The sequence below is a fragment of the Orycteropus afer genome, unplaced genomic scaffold, assembly GCF_000298275.1.
Source record: "Orycteropus afer afer isolate SDZICR_OR568_19922 unplaced genomic scaffold, OryAfe1.0 scaffold00044, whole genome shotgun sequence".
NCBI classification, from domain to species: Eukaryota; Metazoa; Chordata; class Mammalia; order Tubulidentata; family Orycteropodidae; genus Orycteropus; species Orycteropus afer.
In genome coordinates, this window is record NW_006921631.1 from 16,066,024 (window position 1) to 16,087,896 (window position 21,873).

General features: G+C 43.7%; 2 protein-coding genes across 2 annotated transcripts in view; both read right to left on the reverse strand.

Annotated features, from left to right (window-relative positions):
* FCRLB (Fc receptor like B) overlaps window positions 1-4,682 on the reverse strand; it is a 6,237-nt gene extending 1,555 nt beyond the window's left edge. The window contains exons 1-4 of the mRNA XM_007937771.2: window positions 4,652-4,682; window positions 3,706-3,726; window positions 3,115-3,369; window positions 191-457 (exon numbers count right to left, since the gene is read on the reverse strand). Coding sequence (XP_007935962.1) covers window positions 191-457; window positions 3,115-3,369; window positions 3,706-3,726; window positions 4,652-4,682 — 574 coding nt within the window. The remainder of the gene's footprint in view (window positions 1-190; window positions 458-3,114; window positions 3,370-3,705; window positions 3,727-4,651) is intronic.
* Window positions 4,683-20,990: 16,308 nt separating this feature from the next.
* Window positions 20,991-21,873, reverse strand: part of FCRLA (Fc receptor like A) — an 8,309-nt gene continuing 7,426 nt past the window's right edge. Inside the window, exon 6 of the mRNA XM_007937799.2 lies at window positions 20,991-21,286. Coding sequence (XP_007935990.2) covers window positions 20,991-21,286 — 296 coding nt within the window. The remainder of the gene's footprint in view (window positions 21,287-21,873) is intronic.

Sequence of the window (21,873 nt, forward strand, 5' to 3'; positions counted from 1 at the left end):
CGTCTACCCCACGCAGGCTATGGGCCAAGCACCGTCACTGAGAAGGAACAGAGACTGCATCTGCGGCCTAACAGAGAAATCCGACTTGTGCCTATACTTGAACCTCCCTGTCTAGTTCTTGTCCCAGAATTTCCCACTGCTTATTTACCAGCCCACCCGCCCCCGCTCGTGGGCCCCAGGGCTTCCCTACCTTGCACGGTCACCGCCACCTTGGCTGAGAACATGGGCGCGCTCTCCACAGGGATGCGCATGGTGCCGGAGCACTGGTAGCGCCCGCTATCGCTGGTACGCGCCTGCGGCACCGTGTAGTTGGCGCTGGAGTGGAAGTAGCGCACAGCCTGGTCATCCCGATAATAGTGAAGCTTGTAGACGACCTTGTCGTACCAGCCGCGACAGCGCATGACCAGAGATTCTCCCTCGAATACTGCAGCGTAGGGAACCTGCAGGATCAGCCAGTCTAGGACAAACACCACGGGCAAGCCTGATTCCAAGAGAAAGCCCAGCCTTAGGAGTCCCCATTCTACTCCTCCTTCCTGCTCTAAGCCCACACATACTCTCCCTTTCCTCCCTACAAGCCAACATCCCTCCACCCCCAATTCTAAACCCAAAGGCCTTCCCTGGTGGTTGGCACCTAAGAAGTCTTGTGATGAAGGATGCATTAGAAGGTGTGTGGGGAGGTGAGAGGTGTAGGGTACTAGGGAGGCAAAGACACCTGAGACTTGGTTCCAGCCTCAAACAGCACTGCCTGTAAGAATCAAGTTTAAACTCCTTAGAGTGGCATCAAAGCCTTCCTGACCAGGCCGCTGCCTACCTTTCCAACATCATCTCAAGATTCTCCTTTTCCCTTCTTCTCCTTTACTCTTCTCACCTTCCACTCCTAACCCAGGCTAAGTTCCAGCCATATTGAATTGCTGGGAGAATGGACCTTTCTCTGAGCCTTTGCACCTGGTATTTCTTGAGCCAAGAAGATCCATCTTCATCTGCTCAGGTTGAGGTCTACTTGTTCTTCTGGTCTAGACTTAGACTTTTTGTCCTCCAGAAAACTTCCCTAGTTCCCCAGGACAGTCTTAGGCATCTCCCATAGCACCCAGTATTTACCCCATCACCATCATCATCATAGCTAACACTTACAAACCAGGTGCCATTTTAGGTGTTCCACAATGAGAAAGAATTCTGTAAGTAGAAGCCACAAACCATATGCTGCTTTCAGTTCTGCAAGCAGTAACCACTGTCTGTCATAATATCTTACCTACTGTGCCTAAGGTACTTGACTGCTAACCAGAAGACTGGTGGTTCAAACCCATCAGCCACTCCTCGGAAGGAAGGTTGGGCAATCTACTTCTGTAGTGATACAGCCTTGGAAACCCAAGGAGGGGTCTCTATGAGTCAGATCCAACTCAACAGCACATTACAACAACAACATCCACACTAACAATTTCCAAACAAGAAACAACAGAGTACTGAGCAATACACAATAGATGAGTCCTAATAGAAAGAAAAAAAATGTGGAACAAAACTTCAAATTCTTGAAGAATCAGACTTCCTGGACCCATTGAGACTAGAGGAATCCCCAAGACTAATGCTGCCCTGAGATTCTTTTTAAACTTTGAATAGAAATTATCCTCTTTTAACTAAATAGCAGGTTAGCTCAAAAGCTAAAGAACTTCACCCTTGAGAACGGTGCTCTTTCAAAAATTATCTATATGAGACCAAATGGACAACAGTTATACTACAGTACAGATGAGAAGTTGGGGGGGGGGGCTGGGCACAGTGAAACTAAATTAATGGTAGTGGGACAACTAGAACAGAAATAATGAGAATGTTGATACAAGCTCAAGAATGTAACCAATGCCACTGAACATTATGTGTAGAAATTGTGATGCCCTTAAATTTGAAATACAAATTTACCAGGCTAAGATTACATAATATTGTGTTTGAAGTAGCCAATCAATGTGCCTTAATGAACAAATTATTATTACTTCTCGTATTCTGTATTAAAACCCTTCAAGGGAGTCAGTTTCTCAACTGACACTTGCATACACATATGTGGATGTCTATAATAAAATTTTGATAAGTGCTCTATTCAATTACTGCTTTTTTCTTTAATAACATGTAATCATTAATTTTTAACCCCAACAATAACTGAGATAGATACTATTATTGTCCCTCTTTTACTGATGTGCAAACTGAGCTACACACTGTTAAATGAACAGTAATTCTCCTAGCTGCATTCAACCTGCCAGGGACCCCTTATATTCCTACTTTACTTTGCCCTTTTCTTTCCCTCCCTGTCCCCCTTCTAAAGTTTCTGTTCAGTATCCCGAGTCTTCAGAGCGTCTGCCACACCCACTGCTATCAAGTCGATTCTAACTCATAGAGACCTTTTAGGACAGGGTAGAATGCCCCCCTAGGGTTTCCAAGGCTGTAAATCTTTACAGAAGTAAACTGCCTCATCTTCCTCCCATAGAGCAGCTACTGGCTTCGAACCACCCACCTATCTTTTAGTTAACAGCCAAACGCTTTAAGCACTATACCACCAGACCTCTTTCATAAACAAACAAAAATGTTTAATTGCTTCACACTGTGGCAGGAGGGTGAGAGGGAACCTTTGAAATGACTTTGGAGTGACTCCCCAGTGATACTTGAAGAGTTTTAATACAAGAAGAGAAGTAACAATAATTTGCTCACTAAAGCATAGGATTAGCTGCTTATTGGGGAATATTATGTAACTTTAGCCTGCTAGGTCACGATTTGTATTCAAAACTTAAAGACAAGCCTTTCTGCATCTCCACATAAAGCCCCTTCCTTCTCCAGACACTCAAGACAGGCCCTGTGTCCTCTCCCATAAATCCAAAAAAACCAAACTCACTGCCATTGAGTTGTTTCTGACACATAGCGACCCCCATTGGGTTTCTCAGGCTGTAAATCTTTATGGAAATAGATCACCCCATCTTCCCTCCACAGAACAGCTTGTGGGTTTGAACTACTGACCTTCTGGATAGCAGTAAAATGCCTTATCCACTATTCCACCAGAGCTCCTCCTCTCCCATAGAAGGGCCCAGTATCACTGGAGGAGACACATGAGACCCTTTCCCTCATGTTCAGACCACTCACCATTGGATACAGAGAGGTGGATGGGGTCACTAACAGGTGCTCCCCGTGTCTGACATCGATACACCCCTGGCGTCTGCACCTCAATGCTCTTCTTGTGTGAGGGCAGGAGCAGGTGGCCCAAATACCAGAGAGTGCTGATGGGCCGCAGCTCCAGGAGCAGAGGGTGGTACCCATCACACCGCAAGGTGACCCGCTCCCCCTTGAAGATTGTAGTCCAAGGTGGGTGTAGGGACAATATGGGCTTCTCCAAAGTAGCTGGGGGTGGAGAAAGTATATAAGCCAGAATCAAAGTGAGACACTCTATGATACAGTCTGAATTTGGGAAACCTCAGAAAATTTCAACTTTCAGGACCCAGTCCACATTACTAACCCATACTTACAGGAAGAAAGGCCACATTTGTTGAGCCAAAAACTATTAGTCTTTAAATCAACACCAAATTCTACTGATAAACTGAGTCACAGGGATTGGAGGAGAGTGAAGAAACACTACCCCAGAACAACCAAAAAGTGATATGTCTACATAAGCAGTCACTTGGGAAGGGTGAGAGGGGAGATTATGGAAAACTGGGATGAAGGATGTATAAGACTCACCTGTTTGTCCACTGCTTGAAACTGTAAAACAAGAAATAAAACAGAGGAAGAAGAAGAGTCAGAAATAGGAGGTGGATGTGGAGTGTGTGGCTAATTGCTTCCATTAAACAACTGCTTTCTTGGCCATGAGACCAGAAGAACTGGATGGTGCTCAGCTACAACTGAACATTTTGATCAAAGATTCTTAGAAGACTCCTGATCAAAAGGTGGGGGTGGGATGCAGAATGGAATTTAACATTCTTATGGACTCCAGACTTTCTGGAGCCATGCAGGCTGAATGAAACCACACAACTATTGCCCTGAGATAATCTTTAAACCTTAAACTAAAATATTTCCTGAAGTCTTCTTAAAACCAAGCAATAGTTTAGTTTAACTTGTAAAAAAAGAATGTCTGCCTTGAACATTATGCTTTTCTTTTAAGAACTATCTATATGGGATCATAGTGATGACAGCAGCTCACAAGATTAGATAGGAACCTTAGGGGACTTTATGTTAATGGAAGATGAACAAGTCAGAGAAGGAGGGTGAGAATGGTTGTACAACTCAAAGAATATAATCAGTGTCGTTGAATTGTGCATGTAAAAACTGTTGAATTGGTGTATATTTTTCTGTGTATATTCTCAACAACAACAACAAAATAAATAAAATTAAAAAACAAGAAAGAAAGAATAAAGGAAGAGAAAATTGGAGATGAAAGGAAAGAAAGGGATTCTGGTGACTATAGGAAATACTGAATGGTATTAAGACCTATTTTTCTTCTCTAGTTTCTTCAACTCTGAGAAAGCCCCCTCTTTCTTATCCCTCCAAAAAATAAAAAATAAAAATAAAAATATTGCACTGCTTGGAATCTTCACACAGAAATGTTTTCAACACACACACATCTTGTCCCACCCTCCAACCCACCAACCAAAATCCTTATGCCACCACTGCTTCATTGAGGACTCACCCAGGAGGAGGATGGCTGTCAGTGCCCACATGATTGATCTGGCTGCAGCAGCTACAGATGGAAAAGATGTGGTGGCACGGGATAGGAGAAAGAGAGAGAAAAGGTGACCAGTGGCTGACCACTGAGTATCTGAAGAATTGTTCCTTCTCTCACCCATTCCTAACTCCTGAAGATGGTGAACTGCAAAGAGTGGGAGACAGGCTGTCTATGTGTGTATATCCTCAGGTGTTCCAAGCACCAGGCCTTATCCCACCTACTACCCCTAAAGCCACCTCACATCTCAGGCCAGCCCCAACTCCGGCTAATAGGTCCTGGTTTAAAGAGAAGGCCTACAGATCCTGTGCCCTCTCAGCACAATACAACCACATAAAACCCCAGGTTCTAGCAGGTGACCCTGAAACCTTCAGGCTCTCTTTGACATCCCACTCTCCTGTCACTTTCCAGCTGTCCTGTAAGCCTCTTTGGAGGAAGAGACATCTGCATGTTCTAAATGTCTTCCTGGGGCTTTTTTTTTTTTTTTTTTTTTTTCTGCTTACTCTCTGATAACAGACATTTGCTTGAGGCCCAGTGAGGTTGATATTGGGATCCCTGTACCCAGAGCTTACATCTTCCCATGGATGAATAGACAGAAAGACATGACTCACCAACCACTCTTCAGTGTCACTGTCTTCTAATTCCCTAGTCAAGGACAGAAATGCAATGTGTTTCCACTTCTTCCCTTCCTGAAACCTAAAAACCAAACCCATTACCATCAATCAATTTCAACTCATGACAACGCTTTGTGTTACAACCCTATGTGAACTATTCCATAGAGTTTTCCTGTCTGTAATCTTTACAGACACAGATCACCTTTCTTCTGCAACACTGTTAGGTAGATTTGAGCCACCAACCTTCATGATTTGTACCACCCAGGCATTCCTAAAACCTTAAATCACCCAGCTTAGAAAACTCCCCCTACTCAATCCAATAATCTCACACTACAGCACCTCTACTCCCTTGTTTCTTTCTTCTTTCCTTCCATTCATCCCCTGCAGCCCCACTCAACCACACTCCAGTTCCAGGACTCCTTATTTGTGGCAGAGAATTCACTGTATCAGTCCTTCAGAAGCATCTCAGTTCAGACCTACTGCCTCTGCTTGTGCTCTGTGTCATGTGACCATACCCTGAGCAGTAGGGGAGTCTGAATTTTCATGTAAATAGTTAATGAATTTTCCAATCTGATAGTATGTCTCCTTGGACTCTGTCCTGTCCTCACTTGTGGCTGTTTAGAACCAGGACACCTGTTCTGGTTACCTAGTGCTGCTCTGACAAGAATATACCACAAATGGCACGGCCTTAACAAACAGGAGTTTATTCTCTTAGTTTGGAGGCTTTAACTCCAAGTTCAAAGTATCAGCCTCTAGGGGCTGGATGAAAGCCCCTCGACCTTGAGCTTCAGCTCTGCCTCTTGCTCCCAGCCCACCGAAGCTAGAGGCATCTCTTCACTCAGGTAGCTACTGGCTGTTGAGGTTGACAAACCCAAGGTTGACAAATAAAATGGGACAGTCCTGATGTTACCAAACCACATGGCAGGGCATTAACTCAAGTCCATTGAAAGTCCCAATGTCAGCAGAGCATGGCAGGCTGTCGAGCAATGACATGGCTACATGCAGGGTTCAAGTGTGCCATAAGCTAGAGACTATCCCCAAGGCTTCTCCTTATATACAGGAAGCAGACCACATCCCAAAGGCAGCTACTCAGCTGCTTGTGGTAGATCCCACCGTAGAGTTGATTGCCAGTCTCATCATGGGGAATAACTACCACTAGCTGCCCAGCCACTCCACCAGGCCCAGCCAAGTTGACATACAAATTTAACTACCACAGAACCTACTTCCTTTGGAGCTCTGGCAGGAGGGAGATTATCAGACTCTGTCAGTTCTCTCTAGGATAGTATTTTGCCCCCTTGCTTGCCAATGCTAAAAGTCCCACTCAGAGAATTCCTTCATTGTTTAGGGTAACGTGCTAGTCTGTGGTGTAGTAAATTACCTGGTATAGCTTTTCTAGTCATAAGTCTTTGTAAACTCCATTTACTGTGGAATTTGCTGTGAGCAACTGAGGAGCTCCTGATTGTAAAAGTTATCCACCTGGGGTATTTCTGTTGGGAGTGGCACTGGAGCAATGTTCTGGCAAGTTCACTGTCTCTCAGGTGCTTAGACAATTCTGATGTTATGATTGGCTAGTTTGGCCACTCTGCCAGGCTTAAAAGGAGGCCTCCTAGAGGCAGAGATCTCTCTGACTGCTGGCTGAGGAAGACGTGCTGTTGAAAGAGACACATGCTCCTGAGAGACACACACTGCTGGGAAAGAGATGCAAGAGACATAAATTGCTGAGTGAGACACTGAGGGACACACACTACTGGGAGAGAGACTGTGAAAGACTGTTGGCTGAGAGATGGCAGGCTGGGAGAGAGACTGAGCGTTTTTCCTGAACTTGAATTGTAGCCTGGTGCTTCCCTAATAAACCCCATAATCTGTGAGTTCTGTGTGGCCACTGCAGTGAATTATCGAACCCAGGAGAAAGATGGTGGGTGCTTTGGGAGGAACGGTTGGTGAAAGGACTGGAGGGAGGCAGCATGTCTGGCTTTGCAGGAATAGGCCTTAGGTTACTGATAGTGATTCTGTCTTCCTCTTGTGCGGTTAGAGGAGGTCAGAAGATGTGGTCTCCTTGCCCTTTTTTGCATAGTCCCTGTTAAAAAATGCAAATGCTTCTTAAGGAAATGTGACATTAAATTATGCTGGCAACTTCAGATTCAGGTTTGAAAGCAATTTTTGATAAAAGAAAAGTAGAGTCTTATAGGGAAGTATTTCTAAGGATTCCAGGAGTAGGGATGGGAGATGCTAAAGATCCAGAACTAGATGCTGGGGGCAGAGACTGTGAACTGCCTGCTTTGGGAGTGTCTAGCTAGGCCATGCTTCTGTGCTTCCCCACACCCTGCCTGACTCCTCATCCTGGGCTAATGTGGGGCTCCCCCATCATCCACAACCTGCCTGTGATGGCTAATGTTATGTGTCAACTTGGCTAGGCTATAATTCTCTGTGGTTTGGAAGATATTATATAATCTTCCTCCATTTTGTGATCTGATGTGAGCAGCCAATCAACTGGAAGAGGAGTGAGTTTCCTTGAGAGTGTGACCTGTATCCAATATATATGGATGGCCTGGCAAAGCTCACATGCTCTCTCTTGATCCTGCACTCATCTCATGGTCTGGCTTCCAGTTCTTGGAGTAGCCTTCAGCCTGCCACCTGACCTACAGATTTGGAACTTGCCAGCCTCCACAATTATGTGAGCTGTTTCCTTGAAGTAAATCTCTCTATATTTATTTTTATATATGCTTCACTATTTTTGCTCCTCTAGAGAACCAAGCACAAAACACTGCCCTTCTAGCAAGCCTCCTCTTGAAAGCTGGTATGTGCACAAGGCCACTATCTCTATAATAAGAATGCAGTGCAGCTATCAGTTGTCCCTATAGTCCACAAAGTCTGGCTCTATTTTGGCTTCACATCCCCCAGAACACAGATCTCAGCTCCCTCAATGGATTCCAAAAGAAATTCAATAACACCAAGCATTCATATGTTGTATAGTCTTTCCTGAAAAACTCTGGAATCTATGGTAGGGTTCATATCACATTGTTCAGAATTTTATTTTAAAATTCTTCTATTCAACATTTCTTTATTCTAGCCTCTTCTTTGCATTTTTCTCAAGTTAAATATTTTGCTCTCTCCAGAACTTTCTCCCCAGATTTTCTAATTCTTCACCTCTTTAGTATGCAAGTCAGAGAAATTTAGCAATTGTCTTTTGTCACTTTAACAATTCTTGGAAGCCTATTATGATGTAATTTCTGAATAAGATATCACCTGAATTGATAAGAACTCTAGGGAACTCTGGTGGTGTAGTGCCTAAGGCACTTGACTGCACTCCTCGGAAGGAAGGTTGGGCAATCCTACTTCCGTAGTGATACTGCCTCGGAAACCCAAGGAGGGGTCACTAAGAGTCAGGGTTGACTCGAGGGCACATAACAACAACAACAACTAGTGAATAAAATGGTCTTGCCACTGTTGATGATAATACTGCAGCTTCTGACAATAATGATGCCAGCTCACTTTTTTTTTCCCTTAATTGTGATTTGGGTAAAAGTTTACAGAGCAACTTCATTTTCCATATAGCAGTTCACACACATTTTGTTTCATGACATAGATTGCAATCCCCACTGTGTAACAGCTCTCTTTCCACCTCCTCCCTGTGGATACTAGCTCACTTTTAACGTGTGCCTTAGCATGTGGCAGGCCCTATACGAAATACTTCATAGATATTACTTTATTTAATTCTCATAACAGCTCTTTGAGAAAGATAATTAGTATCCCCATTTTACATATGAGGCAATGGAATTGAAATTTGAGTAGAAGACAGTCTCACTCCAAAATCTGTTTTTTGCTCTTCTCTCTCACGCTCTCTCTGTCTCTCTCTCTCTCACTCACTCTCTCTCCCTTTCTCCTTGTAGGGGTTCAAGGTTTTGCTCATGGCAAACTGTGATCATTGGTCTCTGCAATTTCCCTCTCTTATTTTATTAGTTTTCACCTTCATCCACATTACTATCCTCCTCCCTTCCACATATGCATCCATTATGTGATGTTTATTGTATGTTACTATATATATGCTTGGTAAAATAAAAACTTTATTTTTCTGATTCGTAGCGACCCCTCCTTGGGTTTCAGAGGCAGTATCTCTATGGAAATAGATTGCCCAGTTTCCTTCCAAGAAGTGGCTGGTGGGTTTAAACCACCAGCCTTCCAGTTAACAGTCAAATGCCTTAGGCACTACGCCACCAGAGCTCTTTGGTAAGGTAGAAAGTTAGCAAAAAAGAGGAAGCCCTTCAATGAGATGAACTGATACAGTGGCTGAAACAAGGGGTTCAAACACAGGAACAATTTTAAGAATTGCACAAGACTGGGCAGTGTTTTGTTCTGTTGTACATAGGGTAGCTCTGTGTAGGAAGTCACTCAATGACACCTGACAACAATGACAACAAATAATAGATAGATAAATAGAAGCCCTAGTGATATGGTGGTAAGGTGTTCCGCTGCTAACTGAGGAGTTGACAGTTTCAACCCAGCAGTCGCTCTGTGGGAAAAAGATGTGGCAGTCTGTTCCCATAAAGATTTACAGCCATGAAAACCATATGGGGTAGTTCTGCTTTGTCCTGTCCGAATCTACTCGACAGCAGTGGGTTGGGTTTGCATTTACATACATATATATGTAGGTGATTATTTGTGTATATGTATATATATATGTGTGTGTGTGTGTGTGTATGGAGCTTTGGTAGTGTAGTGCGTAAGGCATTTGGCTGCTAATCAGAAGGCTAGCAGTTCAAACCCACCAGCCACTCCTTGGAAGGACGGTTGGGCAATCTACTTCCATAGTGATACTGCCTCGGAAACCCAAGGAGGGGTTGCTATGAGTTGGGTCTGACTCGACGGCTCTCAACAACAACATATATATATATATATATATATATATATATATCCTTAAGAAATGTTGGATACACTTTCTTATATGTGTATTAATTTACATAAATGGCATTGTGTCATAGCAAGTATTTTATCATTTATGTCTTAAAATTAACCTGTTTTAAAGATTTATTCATGTTGTTGTACATGCACCTTCCTCATTGTGAATGCTCCTAATATCCCATAGTGTGCATCCACTACACTTTGTCCATTCCCATAGTGATGGACATCCTGATTACTATCCAACCCTCATCAGCCACACACAAGGCCTCAATGAACATCTTGATACATGTTTGTTAGGGCTATGTGAATTAATATAGGTAAAAGGCTTAGAACAGGGCCTGTGACATAGGAAGCTTCATATCAGTCAGTGATGAAGATGATATGATGCTCCCCTACAAACTCACAGAATCATTTGTATGTGTATACACCTGAAAGTGGGATTGCAGGGTCAAAGCTGTGAGTTTATAAGGTATGCATTCTCATTTCAAAACCTAGATCTAATTCATCAGCAAGTCTTGATGACTCCAGCTTCCACATATATCTTATAGTTATTTCTTCACCCAGTAGCTAGAGATATACTTCAAAAATATAAATCATATTGTACTTATTGTTATTGTTCATGGGTTTCCTGACTCCTGGGGACCCCATGAACAATAGAACAAAAGGCTATTCAATCCTACACCAGCTCCATGAAAAAAAAAAAAAAAAAAAACCACCAAACTCCTTGCTATCAAGTGGATCCAATTCATAGCAACCCCTTCCTTGGGTTTCTGAGGCAGTATCACTGCAGAAGTAGATTGCTCAGTCTTCCTCCCAGGGAGTGGGTGGTGGATTTGAACAACCAGCCTTCTGGTTAGCAGTCAAATGCCTTCAGAACTATGTCACCAGAGCTCCTCACCATCTCCATAATCAGTTGCAAATCAGATCCATTGTGAGCCATGCTACTTTCACTGGCTGATTTTTGGAAGTAGACTGCCAGGCCTTTCTTTCTAGTCCTTCTTAGTCTGGAAGTTCCTCTGAGGCCTGTTTAACATCATAGCTACATACATGCTTCCACTGACAGATGGGAGGTTATGCCTGAGGAGCACTGAAGAAAGATTTGTGGAGGATCTAATCCAGATTTCCCACATAGAAGATAAGAATTCGACAACTGAACCACCATTTCCTCATCATACTGTGCTTCTCTTGGAGAAGAGGTAAAAGTGCTGGCTCTTAGCACAATTTAAGGCAGTGATGCTGAATTGTATTCTTCACTGTAAGGGGAGATCACCAGCAAGTTCAGGGCAGTACTTGCACTAAGAGCCGAAAGACCAAAGAAATGACCTGAAGCCATGTACCATGGATTTATTGGGACTTACAGGGAGTCCAGGAGCAGCAGGCTGGATGGACAGAAGAGAGAGAGAGAGGGAGGGAGGAAACTGCACCACCTCAAAGCTATAGGCAATGTGTGTGGGGGTGGTCTTTTGTGTGTGTGCGCTTTGGGTGCAAATTTATAGGGCAGAATTTGTTTTACATTCAAGAGTTTGTGTACGTTTGGTTTCACTCTCCAATTACCACCCCAACCCTAACCCACTCTCCTCTCCTCCCTTCCATGTGATACCCCTCCCCCCCTTAGTTATGCACTCCTGTCTGTCCCGCTTTCCCTTCATGTGAATGCTGCCTCTCTGGTGCCCCAAGGCTGATTGCTCCAAGGGATGTATCTCCATAGAGTAAGTGGGTGCATCGCCCTGGGTTGGGTGTTCTGCATGTAAGTCTTCCTACTGTTGGGCTGAGAGCCAGTCCTTGCAAGCAGATTCTATCCCAGGCCCAAAGTGTATTCTATCCACTACAGGTGATTTTTATACTGAAGTACACAAAAGGGGCACCTGGCCAGGTTCAAGTGACTTTCAGTTTTCATTCCTGCATGCCCATATATCAAGAAATAGAATTGTGAGTCCAGGTATCTTTGTAAATCTCTCAGAGCTGTTTCACTTATAACCAAGTGTGCCCACAAACACAATGATCAGAACAAGACAGCCTGATGAATTCCTGCAGTGATGTTATCAGGACCATCGCCATCTTTAGGTATACAGTGTTTACCCTACACTCCTCTACTGCATACCCTAAGATGGCCCTTACAACCTTATTGTTCCAGTCTTCCATGGTACCCCTCAACCCAGGGCAGCAGAGATGCCCTGCAGCCACACACTACAAATACAATACAAGCAAAAGCAACACATCACAATAAAAACATGAAATCTAAGGAATGAAAAAATGTATAACACCAAGAGGCAGGGAGAGATCGAAGCCAGGATCTAATGGGGTCCATGCTTAACTCATCTATGGCAGTTATGTGGTGATCTAACACTTGCATGGCTGCACTGATATTATGGCTATAATCTGGTACATAGATACAACAATCTGTTTTCAGAACAGCACATGTCCCACCTTGAGTTGCAGTTAAAATATCCACCTTATTTTGTAGTGCTACCGCCTCAGAAACACAAGGAGGGGTTGCTATGAGTCAGATCCGACTCAATGGCACATAACAACAACTTGTCTAATCTGTTTAGTTTCCTCACTCAAAAAGGTTATGGACTGATGAGTACATTTAAAGCAGTCACAGTGTGTTTTGCTAAACCTTCCGCTTGAAATTCTGTATCTATAGTGGCTACAGGCAGCATGAGCAAGGTTAAAGGATAAAACTACCACTTGTATCTTCACTCTGTGAAGGTTTCACTCTGTGATGTGCTCTGTGTCCCAATTAGAGGGGCATTTTGGGAGATATCCACAATGCAGCCAGCAAGGTGTGGGTGTCCCCAAGTACAATGTCCAGTCCAGTTACATGGTAAGTAGGGCTAGTCATGATTTCCACAGGCCCATAACCACCCCCCAAGGGCTTGGGTAGGCCCCTGCTTTCCAGGACAGGTTTTGATAACCTAGCTGATCATTATTAAGGATGAGAACAGTTTGATTGCATAACTGAATGGGAAGCCATCCCATGTTGTGAACAGTGGCATTGAGAGCACTGCTGCTACATTGCTCAATACAGAAGGGGGCCAGACAGGACACCTGTATTTGAGCAGCAGTTAACAACTCAAGACCATCAAAGATGACATATCCCAAACTAAAAGTTACATTGATTTGTTGCTACACCAAGTGGAAAATTTCTTTCTTAGTGTCATTATAGGACAGGATAGTGACTTCAGTTGTTTCACTTTGATAGGCAGCTGTTTGACCAGGGAAAGAGAGCTCTCCATGCACTGGCATTAGCTGGGTTGATCAACCACATAAGACCAATTGAGGAGAACAAAGGCAATTCTCTGCAGACCCAGCAATTGCTGTGGTTATGGAACTCGGCTACAGTTTTGGCCCAGTCAGTGAACAGGGGGGTCACTAACAGCCTTCAGACATAGGCATAGGTCCTTTGTAATCCACTTCCCATTGTACAGTTGCTGTGGTGTACATTGAGCATAATAGGTAAGCATTTGGGCATGCTCTAAGGAACAAGTGGTACAGTCATTGCAAGCTTCAACTGTGTCCCTATAGGACAGGGGCAGATCCAGGCCTTTGGCTATGGCTCATAGAGTTCTTTGTTCCTTATGGTCCATTTTCTGGTGTAACTATGTGCCTATGTCCCCTACAGGAAAGTCTTCCTCTGCTGGTATTCTGGTCAGGGCATCTGCTTGTGCATTCCTTGCTGGGGTGGCAGCTGAGTGGGTTGACACATATTATACCACAACATCCATACCTTTGATTCGATCTAGGAGTTCTTGCCACATTTATGCACCCCATAAGGGATGATCAGCTGTCATCCACTGTTGTTTTTCCCATTGCAAGAGCCACAGGGTGAGTTCTTTATAAACTGTCCAGCTGTTGGTGTACAAAACAATCGGGCTAGATTTATGCTTTAGAACCATCCATGCTGCTAATAGTTCTGCTCACTGACTGCTCCTCCCCTCACCTTGATACATCCAAACACTGTCTGTTTGGGGTTGTGCGGTGACGGCTGTCCACCATGGAGGATTACCCCATGCTGACCCATCTGTACACCATGCAGTTTCAGGGATAGGCCCTATTCCTTCTTTGACAAAGAAAGGGAATCCAGGGGCTTCAATAAATTCCTGGGTGCCAGCCTCAGTGGTAACATGTTACTAGAACCAGGACAATATGCAGTTCAGTTCTAAAAGGACGATTGGTTAGAGTACTTCTTTGTTGCAAATAGGCGTACTATTCTTACTACTATGTTCTTACTACTATGGTTAATCCTTCTGTTATGATTTCTACTTGTAGGAGACTACAGCACACTGCACATAGCTGTTCCTCCAACATGCTATATCTTTCTTCTGGCCCTTACCATAACTGAGACCAAAAACCTAATGGTATTCTCTTATGTTCTTGGTTTTGCCACAGGCCTTAGCCAAAACCTTCTGGATAATTGGCTACATCCAATTCACAGGGCTGTCCCTGAACTAAGACACTCAAAGCTCTTATCTGTTTTACAGTCAATTTAGCTGCTTAAAAGGCCTTCTCTTCTGTAGTACTCCAATCCTACTGGGGCCCCCTTTTTCACTAAGCAATATAAGGACTTTAATATTTGAGCCATGTGCAGAATGAAGGGGTGCCAATAACCCAGAAGACCTACAAAGGTTTGTACATCTTTTTGAGTTTAGGGTCAGAGATAAGCTTGTATCTTCTCTATTACAGCTTCTTGTACCACTTTTGTCTAATCCAACCGTACAACACCCAAGAATTTGACAAACACTGGAGGTTGTTTTCATTGGCAGCCCATCCTCACTTCTGGAGAGCTATCACAGAGGTGCCTACTTGTTACAACACAGAAAGAGAATCAGATGTTAACATGACATCATCTATATAATGAAACAGAGAAACCCCCTCTGGATGAGAACATGTAATGAGGTCCCTGGCCACCAAGCCATCAATAGTGCTTAGGGGACCTTTGATTGTTAACATTCCCCCAAATGAGGGAGCATTTGGCCTCAGTGTCCACCAGAGCCAGTACCTGTTGTTTGTTTTGGGGGGTCTAATAGATGGTGAGTTCCACATATGGCCTCCTGTCCCCTGACACTGATCTGACAAAGAGCTGAAGTTCCAGGAGACCTTGGCCTGACCTCTACTCTATGGGTAAATGTGCCTTCCATGCATCCTCTTGAGAAGTAGCTGCCAGTTGTGTTGCTCTTCCTTTGTCTCCTTCTGTGAACTTCTGCTCCGGTTTCAGTGTCTACCCCAGTCTGACCAACACACCATTGGGCTGCTTATCAACTTCTTCTATTGGGATCCCTGCCCAGATCAAGTCCTGCCACATTTGCCTATGCGTTACTCACATTGGTTCTTTCATGTTCTTTTCCCCTCATGGTTTGTTTCTTTCCTTGGGATGGTAGAAATCCGTGGGACATACATTCCATTTCCTTGTTCTTTCCACTTCCCCTAAGTCAGCTGCAGCTTGGGCAGCCCATGTGACCAGCTGCCTAATTAAGGGTCTTAGGATAGACACTAGAGCTCCATACCACTGATTAGGGGCTGAACGCAGAATAGCGTTCTTCATTCCTGCAGTAAATAATTTGTTCTGGTTATCTAGTGCCGCTCTGACAAGAATATACCACAAACGGGATGGTTTGAACAAATAGAAGTTTATTCTCTTACAGTCTGGAGGCTTTGAGTCCAAGTTCAAAGTGCCAGTCTCTAGGGGCTGGGTGAAAGCCCCTCAACCTTGAGCTTCAGCTCTGCCTCCTCCTCCCGGCCCACTGAAGCTGGAGGCTTTTCTTCACTCAACTACTGGCTACTGAGACTGACAAGCCCAAGGTTGACAAGTAAAAAGGCACAGTCCCGATGTTACCAAACCACCCGGCCAGCATTAATTCAAGTCCACTGAAAGTCCCAAGGTCGGCAGTGCATGGCAGGCTGCTGAACAACGACACAGCTACATACAGGGTTCAACCATGCCATATGCCAGAGACTATTCCCAAAGCACATATATATATATGTTGAGCAAATAATCCAAGAAGGTGGACTATATGAAGAAAAACATGGCATCAGGATTGAAGGAAGAATCATTAACAACCTGAGATACTCTGATGATACAACTTTGCTTGCTGAAAGTGAGGATGACTTGAGGCACTTACTGATGAAGATTGAGGAACACAGTCTGCAGTATGGATTACATCTCAATATAAAGAAGACAAAAATCCTCACAACTGGACCAATGAGCAGCATCATAATAAATGGAGAAAAGATTGAGGTTGTCAAAGAATTCACATTGCTTGGTTCTACAATTGATGCCAATGGAAGCAGCAGTCAGGACATTAGATGACATGTAGCACTGGGTAGGTCGCCTGTGAAAGAACTCTTCCAAGTGCTGAGGAGCAAGGATGTCTCCTTGAGGACTAAGGTGCGCCTGACACAGGCCATGATATTTCCAATTGCCTTGTATGCATGTGAGAGCTGGACAGTGAATAAGGAAGACCAAAGAAGAGTTGATGCTTTTGAGTTGTGTTGCTGGCAAAGAATGCTAAAGGTACTACGGACTGCCAAAAGAACTAACAGATCTGTCCTAGAGGAAGTGCAGCCGAGATGCTCCTTGGAAGTGAGGATTGCCCGACTTCATCTCACCTACTTTGGTCATGTTGTCAGAGGGGACCATTCCCTGGAGAAGTATGTCATGCTTGGTAAGGTGGAGGGTTGATGAAGGAAGGGAAGGCCTTCAACGAGATGGATTGACATGGTGGCTGCAACAATGGGCTCAAGAATAGCAAGGATCATGGAGCTGGCACGGGATCAGGTGGTGTTTCGTTCTGCTGTGCATGGGGTCACTATGAGTCGGAAGGGACTTGACTGCACCTACCAACAACAACAACAACATACCCAAAGCTGCTTATATATGGGAAGCAGACCACATACCCAAAGCAACTACTTAGCTGCTTGTGGTAGATCCCACCATGGAGGTGATTACCAGGCTCATCATGGGGAATAACTACCACCAGCTGCTCAGCCACTCAACCAGGCCCAGCCAAGTTGACATACATCTTTAACTACCACACAATTCATTCTCCAGGCCTTGGTAATGCTCAACATATATGGCATGCTTCATCCCTAACTCTCTATGATCTCCTGTAATTAATTATTTCAATAAAGACCAATGAAGGGGGGGCATGGGGATATGCCCTTCATTGGGCCAGACAGCTTTACAGGTGACTGTAATCCAATTTAACAGAGAAACCAACTGGTTCTCATTCTTTGCTATATACAGCCTCTGCCTCAGGGTAGAGTGCATTGTAACCAAGACTAATTTAGACATCTCTAATCTCAGAGGTCAGGAGCTCTGGTAGGGTCTGACTCAACGGCACATAACAACAACAACAACAACAATCTCAGAAGTCTGGTAGCATAGTGCCTAAGGCACTTGACTGCTAACCAGAAGGCTGGCAGTTCACACCCACCAGCCACTCCTCAGAAAGAAGGTTGGGCAATCCTACTTCTGTAGTGATACTGCCTCAGAAACCCAAGGAGGGGTCACTATGAGTCGGGGTCAACTCGACGGCAAATAACAACAACAACAATCTCAGAGGATAATACCTTCTGCCCCCATATCCCAGATCCACAACAACCATACCACTGCAGATTCACACGATAGATTCACACGCTTTCTGGCAAAACTTGGAGGCCAGATCCACTAACTCAGTGGTGGTATAATCCCTCATGGATATAAACTACTTTCTTTTGAGGTGGGTGGGGGGAGGCAGGTTTTCAGTGGTAACTCTATCAGGGTATACTCGGCTTTCATTTTTGTCACCAACATGAGGTTGCACTTTTAACATGAGGACTTCTATTTCCCCATCCCATCCTTCTTCCTCCTCAGAGGGGGAGGAACTCTCACAGGGAACCCTTCTTTGGGTTCCAGTTGGCCATATTACCAGGGTCCCACTCTTCGACCAGGAAGGCATAGTCTTTTCAACTTAGCCACTCTGCAAGCTAACGTCTCTACCCCAGCTTCTTTCCCATGTAGCTGAGACACTAATGTTTCCCCAGTGCTAGCTTGAGCCACTCTGGTATCCCTTTCTTTCTAATGGTACCAAACCCAAACCAAACTTACTGCCATCAAGTCAGTCCCAACTCATAGTGACCCCTCCTTGGGCTTCTGAGGCAATATCTCTACGGAAGTAGATTGCTCAGTCTTCCTTCCGAGGAGGGGCTGGTGGGTTGAACCACCAACCTTATGGTTAACAGTCAAAAAGCCTTAGGCACTAAGCCACCAGAGTTGCTGGATGTGGGCGTGGGCTGTCAGTTCACAATCAGCCCATTCTGTTGCAAAGAGTAGTGGCCTACCACCACCTCCACAGTCGTGCACACTTTGGCTTGCTTTCTTGATATACCAAGACTACTTAATACCTCTTCTAAACCTTTTGCCTGTACTCACATGATGGTTCCTATTTATCCCCTAGGGCCACTTTGGGGCCCCGCATCAACATGGACAGCCACCCCAGATTTCCCTGACTCAAATTCTCCTCCCCACCCATGTTGGGGGCTCCAATGGGGTTTTCCTCAGTCCCCTTGCCACCTTGCCCTCTGCAAGGGGAGATCCCCAGTGAGTTCAGAGCTGTACTTGCACTAAAGGCCAAGGAACCAAAGAAATAACCCAGAGCCATGCTCTGCTACATGGATTTATTGGGACTTGCTGGGAGTCTATGGGTGGGGAAGAGAGTGAGGGAGAGAGGGAGACAGGGAGGGGGAGAGGGAGAGAGAAACTGCACCACCTTACAGCTACAGGCAATTTTTATACTGAAGCACACAAAAGGGGCACCTGGCCAGGCTCACTGACTCAGCTTTCATTCCTACAGGCCCACATACCAGGAAGTAGAGCCTTGAGTCCAGGTGTCTTTGTAAATCTCTCAGGGCTATTTCAAGGCCTGGCTTACAGCCTAGCATGCCCATAAAAACAATGCTCAGAATGAGAAAGCCTGATAAATTCCTGCAGTGATGTTATCAGGACTGTCACCATCTTTTAGGTATGCACAGTGTTTACCCTACATCCAGTGAGTAAAGAAAAAAATTCCTTGATGAAGTAGTAAAAAAATATATTGATTTTTTCCCTCAAGTATAAATCTTTTTAAAATTCTGGGTAATGAAGTGGGAAGCATACTCTTCCACTCCATATGGAAATATGATGGTGGTCTTTTGCGTTTGTTAGAGTTCCTAGCTAAAGTAGGTGCTCTGTTCATGGAACTCTATTTTTAATTGGGAGAGTGACTGACAAACTATAATTAGTCAGACTTGGGTATTTGGCAGCCATTGTCTCAAAAATGAACGAAGGGAGTCTTTCACTTCAAGGAAAAATCTAGCAGTAATTATTGATAATGATAAAGGTCAAACTTTGAAATGAATTTGGGATAACTGGAGTTTTGGAAAACATGGATTTACAATCATAAGCTTGATAGTTTCTCAGTAATTAAAGGCTTTTTAAATGATATGGGTAGTCATATTAACAAGTGTGATTATTAAAATACTGTATATAATGAAATGGTGCCAACATTTAGAATATTTACATAACATTGTGAACAAATATTTTCAAAACGATCAGTGAGTGGGTAGAAGATCCACTTATAGTCCAAGAAGGACCAATAGATTTTAATGTAACAGAGCAAAACATTCATTGATGTGGTTTCAGATTTCACACTGCAACCAATATTTATATATCAGTTATATAATATTTATTTAATATCAAGCCTTAGTGCCAAATCAAAGAAGAATATTCACAATTATTTGAAAAAGATCTTAAAATGCTTCTCCCTTTTTAAATTGCATATCTGTGCAGGGCCTGATTTTCTTTACAAACTTCGACTGAAATAACAACAGAGTGCATGCAGAATCAGATTTGAAAATCTAACTATCTTCTACTAATTTCAACTTTAGAGAGATATGGAACAAACATTAAATAATGCCACTCCTCATATTTTTTTGTTTTGAAAGATAGTTATTTTCATAAAATACTCCATTTTATTAATGTGAATAGGTTTATAATTGTCATTTTAAGTGAATTGATAAATAAACATTTCCCATTTCTCAATTTTAATTGCTAATGTGGATAATATCAGTAAATATAACCCATATTAATGTAAGCTCTTAGAGGTCTCCAGTAAGTTGTAAAGTGGAAAGTGTCCTAAAACCAAAAAGTTTGAGAACTATTGATCTACCCAAAAACTCCAATAAATTATTCATCACCATCAAGAAGAGTTTTGAAAACAAGAAAGTTAGGCTATGCTTATCTCAAACAGGAGTCTCCCTGGGTGGTGGGAATGATTAAACATGCCTGGCAACTAACTGAAGTGTTGGTGGTCTGATCTCACCTACAGATACCTCAGAGGAAAGCCCTAATGACCTGGTTCAGAAAGGTCATAGCCATGAAAACCCTATGGAGTGCAGTTCTACTGTGCAGCACATGAAGTCATAGACATTGTCAAATGTGGGCTGGTAGGGAGCGGCTGCATCATCCCTGATTGAGAACTTTTGCATTAAATCACTTCCATTTCTTCCTTTTAAATCACCAGATTCTGGTCTGGATTGCAGAAGGAAATGTCTGGTCTAGAGGAGCAAGATTATGTTATAATGTTAAAAAAGAAAACACAATTACAGTGAAATTCTTATCATTTAGAACATTTATTTATACTGACCTATTTCCATTATTCTAACAAAACACTGGGCAAATTATAAAACTATATATATGTGCAGGACATAAAGAGAAAAAATAGAAAGTGTTGGATGTATTGGAGTTGGTTAAACAATGCTGTGGGTGAATTGTTTTATTTGGCAGGAGTCTTTGTGGTCTCAGACTTCTGGTGGCCAGACAAGTCTCTCAGCTCCATGACCAGGTGTCCAAGAAGAACTCTCACATCCTGCATGTGTTTCAGAAGAATGCCCATCTGGTGATGCAGGTGGGGGTCAGGCATCTCCAGAGGTGAGGATAAGCATGGGTCATCAGAAGAAGGGGTACTCAGAGGAGGCAGAGGTTCTGGGGGCTCCATAGAAGCAGTTTCTGAAGCAGTTGGCTTCTGAGGAGCTGAAGTCAAGCTGGGGGATGCTGCAGACCTGGAAAGTCCTGGATTATGGGGGAGAAGGCACATAAAGAATGAAATCTAGCCCTGGATCAACCTTCATCTCTCTGCTCAATGTTTCTTATCCTTTGAAAGTGGCTGGGGGCTCAATGACAAGAACTTGAGGATTTATTTTCCTAGCTAGCCCAAATTTGAATCTGACATTTGGCTGCCTCTGCTTGAAAATCTGTTTCTGATGAGGCCTCATCATTAGACAACTCTTACTATTAGCCTCCTCTATCAAGGCAGAATCTAGTTCCCTGCAACATGGGTATGGTAAATGATCCTAGGTCAACCTCTTCATCATAAATGACATTAGATTCACTCCTGAGGATTCAGGATTTCAGAATTTTTAGGACAATTCTGCTGCCCACTTGAGTCACCTTCTCTTCAGGACAAGCATCTCCAGCCCTTTCTATTATTTTTCACATGGCATAGCTTCAAGCCCCCTCATCACCCTGGACACCTTCTCTGGATATATTTCAGGTTAAGTATAGCCTTCTTAAGGGTGGATCCTAGAACTGGGCACAGACTCCAGACACCCTATCCTTGCTCTAGACATTATTTCTCTAAGTGGCCAGAGATCAGTTTG